This window comes from Teleopsis dalmanni, chromosome 1, assembly GCF_002237135.1.
Source record: "Teleopsis dalmanni isolate 2A chromosome 1, ASM223713v2, whole genome shotgun sequence".
Lineage (NCBI taxonomy): Eukaryota > Metazoa > Arthropoda > Insecta > Diptera > Diopsidae > Teleopsis > Teleopsis dalmanni.
The window spans coordinates 219,822,437-219,825,554 of NC_051846.1; the positions used below are offsets into that span (position 1 = coordinate 219,822,437).

At 35.0% G+C, this 3,118-nt stretch overlaps 1 protein-coding gene across 1 annotated transcript in view; it reads left to right on the forward strand.

The window, feature by feature from the left end:
• Nucleotides 1–875: 875 nt before the first annotated feature.
• LOC119667382 (3'-5' RNA helicase YTHDC2-like) overlaps nt 876–3,118 on the forward strand; it is a 4,566-nt gene continuing 2,323 nt past the window's right edge. Inside the window, exons 1-2 of the mRNA XM_038076672.1 lie at nt 876–1,135; nt 1,264–2,288. Of these exons, the coding sequence (XP_037932600.1) occupies nt 876–1,135; nt 1,264–2,288 (1,285 nt within the window). The remainder of the gene's footprint in view (nt 1,136–1,263; nt 2,289–3,118) is intronic.

A 3,118-nucleotide genomic window follows, 5' to 3' on the forward strand; every position in this document is an offset into this window, starting at 1 on the left:
AATGTGCGGAGACGAAATGTCTACTGCACATTTGTGTGAAATGATGAGTTAAAAGCGCACAATATTATGACAAATATCGCAGCAAAATAGTACGTAAAACTGATTTGTATTAATTTTGGTCTTAATAGGAAATATTTTATTGAAGAAATGATTTTGTATTTATATTTTAATTTTGAATTTATTATTAGATTTACATTTATTGCTTATATTACTTATTATTTTAAGGATTATTAATTTAAAACATGGGAATAAAGCTAATTCCACAATGTACTTGAAAACTTTGTTATATTAAATAGGTACATGAATTTAATAGAGAAAGAGTATTTGTTTCGAAATGTTATAAGTAAAGAGGATCGGTTCTTCGGATCGTACTTTGAAAAAATTAAATATATCAATTTTGGACTACTTCATAAAATTTTATTTAATAGTAACTTGTACACTAAGATTCGTTAGTAAGGTTATAAAAAGCAAATTAAATATTTTTTACAACAAGATAAATTAATTTTGTTATTAGATTTCACTTAATTTTTTAACTTTAATTACAGCTTAAATTTAACGAGGTTATTGAAATAATTTAATAATTTAATATCTTAATTTCTTATTATAAAATATATAATTTTTATTACATATTTTTTGAAATAAATTTTCATTTGTAATATAATCAATCTAGCAACCTTTTGGTTTTGACAGTAAATAAGAAGTCAGTTTAGTTTTAGGTTTGATTTTAGGTAAAAAGGTGTGAGATAATTTAAAAAAAATTGGAATAAAGGTTTGTAATGTTATAATAAAATATCGCAAGATTCCTGACATAAAAACTTCAGAAGTGGGATTTATCAAATAAAAATTATTTTTTTTCGTGTTATTTTAAATTTGATATGGAGAATCGCATGAATCGCTCAGAGTTGCAAGATGTTTTAGCGGCTGTTGGCATTGAGGTTCAGCCACGAGCAACTACTGCACGGATGCGACAAATATTTGCAGATAATCGAAGTACGCTGGAAGATTGTATTGCTCGTCGTCTAAGTAATGTTGAAGGCCTCAGCAAACAAACCGCTGTTAGCTCCTCCTCAGTCGTCACTACCGCTGTCACTACCTCTACAATTGCCGCCTTTGGAGACTCCGCAAGCCGTGAGAGGTTAGTTGAAAGAAATGCTGTGCATGACGACCATGACCAAGAGCTTGCTGATTTACGCCGTCGCCATGAAATTCTTCGGTTGCGGTGCGAAATTGAGGAAATGGAACACCGAAATGAATTGGTACTAGTGTGCAACCAATACAACAGCATAAAATACATTTCCAAGATATTGAGCATGCTATAATAAAATTTAGCGGAGAAGACCGCACATACTCAGTTCATGACTTTTTCCGTCACTTGGAACAAATTTTTGAACAAGTTGGTGCAGATGACTTATTTAAATTATTGGCGTTGCGCAATTCGTTAACTGGTGCTGCGAGATTGTTACTAACACGAGGTTATTTGACGTATGAAGAGTTAAAGCAAAAACTTATTGGTGAGTTTGGACGAACAATTAGCCGTCAGGAGGTCTATCAGGCACTTCGCATGCGTACTAAAAAGCCAACAGAGAGTGTCCACCGTTATGCGATGGAAATGGAATCTATTGCTCACCGCAGCGATGTTATGGAGTTGGAATTAGTTGCTTTTATATTAGAAGGTTTAAGTAATCGTATTCCAGACTTCGTTTTGTTTAACACTGCTAAGAATTTAAATGAACTAAAGGGTGCTGTTGCCATGTTCGAACAACGGCAGGCTGTGCGTGGTGTAGCCAATAAACAAGATGCCAACCGTGAAACGAAGACTACAGTGAAACTTTCATCTGGTTATTTTGCTGACAATCCAACGCAAAATGCAAACCGCTGCTTTAATTGTTCTAGATTTGGTCACCGTCGTCCAACATGTCTGTACGAGGAGCGACCGATTAATGGTTGTTATAACTGCTGGAAGAGTGGCCATAATCGCAAGTCATGCCCGAATCCAAAGTACACACCGAAACTTAAAAGTGCTACCTCTGTTGCTATGACCATGGATTGTGCAGAAGATACTAATATTGTCGATGATGTCGCATCTGCACTTGAGGCTATGAATTACGTAAGTGTTGTTTTTGATGATACAAAGTGTGGGCGTAACATAACCACAACTGTTTTATATCTTTTTGATACCGGCAGCTCAATTAGCTTAATACATAAATCTTCCGTCCCAGTAGCAATTCAAGAGGAGACAGATGAAACCCAATATTATGGCCTTGGAAAATTTAAAATTAAAACTTATGGTAAAATAAGTTGTATGATGATTTTTAAGAATAGATGTGAAAAAGTGTTATTGTTTGTAGTACCAGATAATACTTTACCTGTCCCGCTTCTACTGGGGCGAGACACTGCAAAAATTTCAAGTTGTTTTAAAAATTTTAGTAAACAGTCATAAAAAAAATATAAGAGAGTTGAAATTTTCCTCTACCACCCCGCAGTTTAAACAAAATGTTCCAGGATCCGCTTTGTTCACTGATGTAATGGAGAAAAGTAAGTTTGTTTTATGTAGTGCGACTAGCGACGCACGGGCATCTGATAGGAAACAAAATGAAATTAATCCTTTTGAAAATGAACTTAGGAGTCTGATGACGATTAATATTGATACAGATTCAAATAGCATTGATATTAATCCTACATTAAGACTGAAAAGTTTTCGGAAATTCTCATTTAAAATTCGCGCGCTGTATATTTTTCGATATTTTAAGTTTATGTAGTTTGGCAGCACTGTCCTTAATTACTATGCCAAAAATGAGCGCGATCTGTCAGACAGTTCGTTTACGGCAGCTGTTGAAACCAGTTCCCCTCAGTAGTGCGTTGCGAAATGTCTTCGACGGTCGTACGACCGTCCTGAAAGGCTTTGTACCACTCATAAACTTGAGTTTTCGATAAAACTGATTCCCCATAAGCCTTTTGTAGCATTCGCAACGATTCTGCACACGAAATTTCGTTCGAAACACAAAATTTGATGCAAACTCTTTGTCCAATATTTTTTTCCATTGTTTTTTTCGCAACGCACTACTGAGGTGAACTGGTTTCAACAGCTGCCGTAAACGAACTGTCTGACAGATCGCGC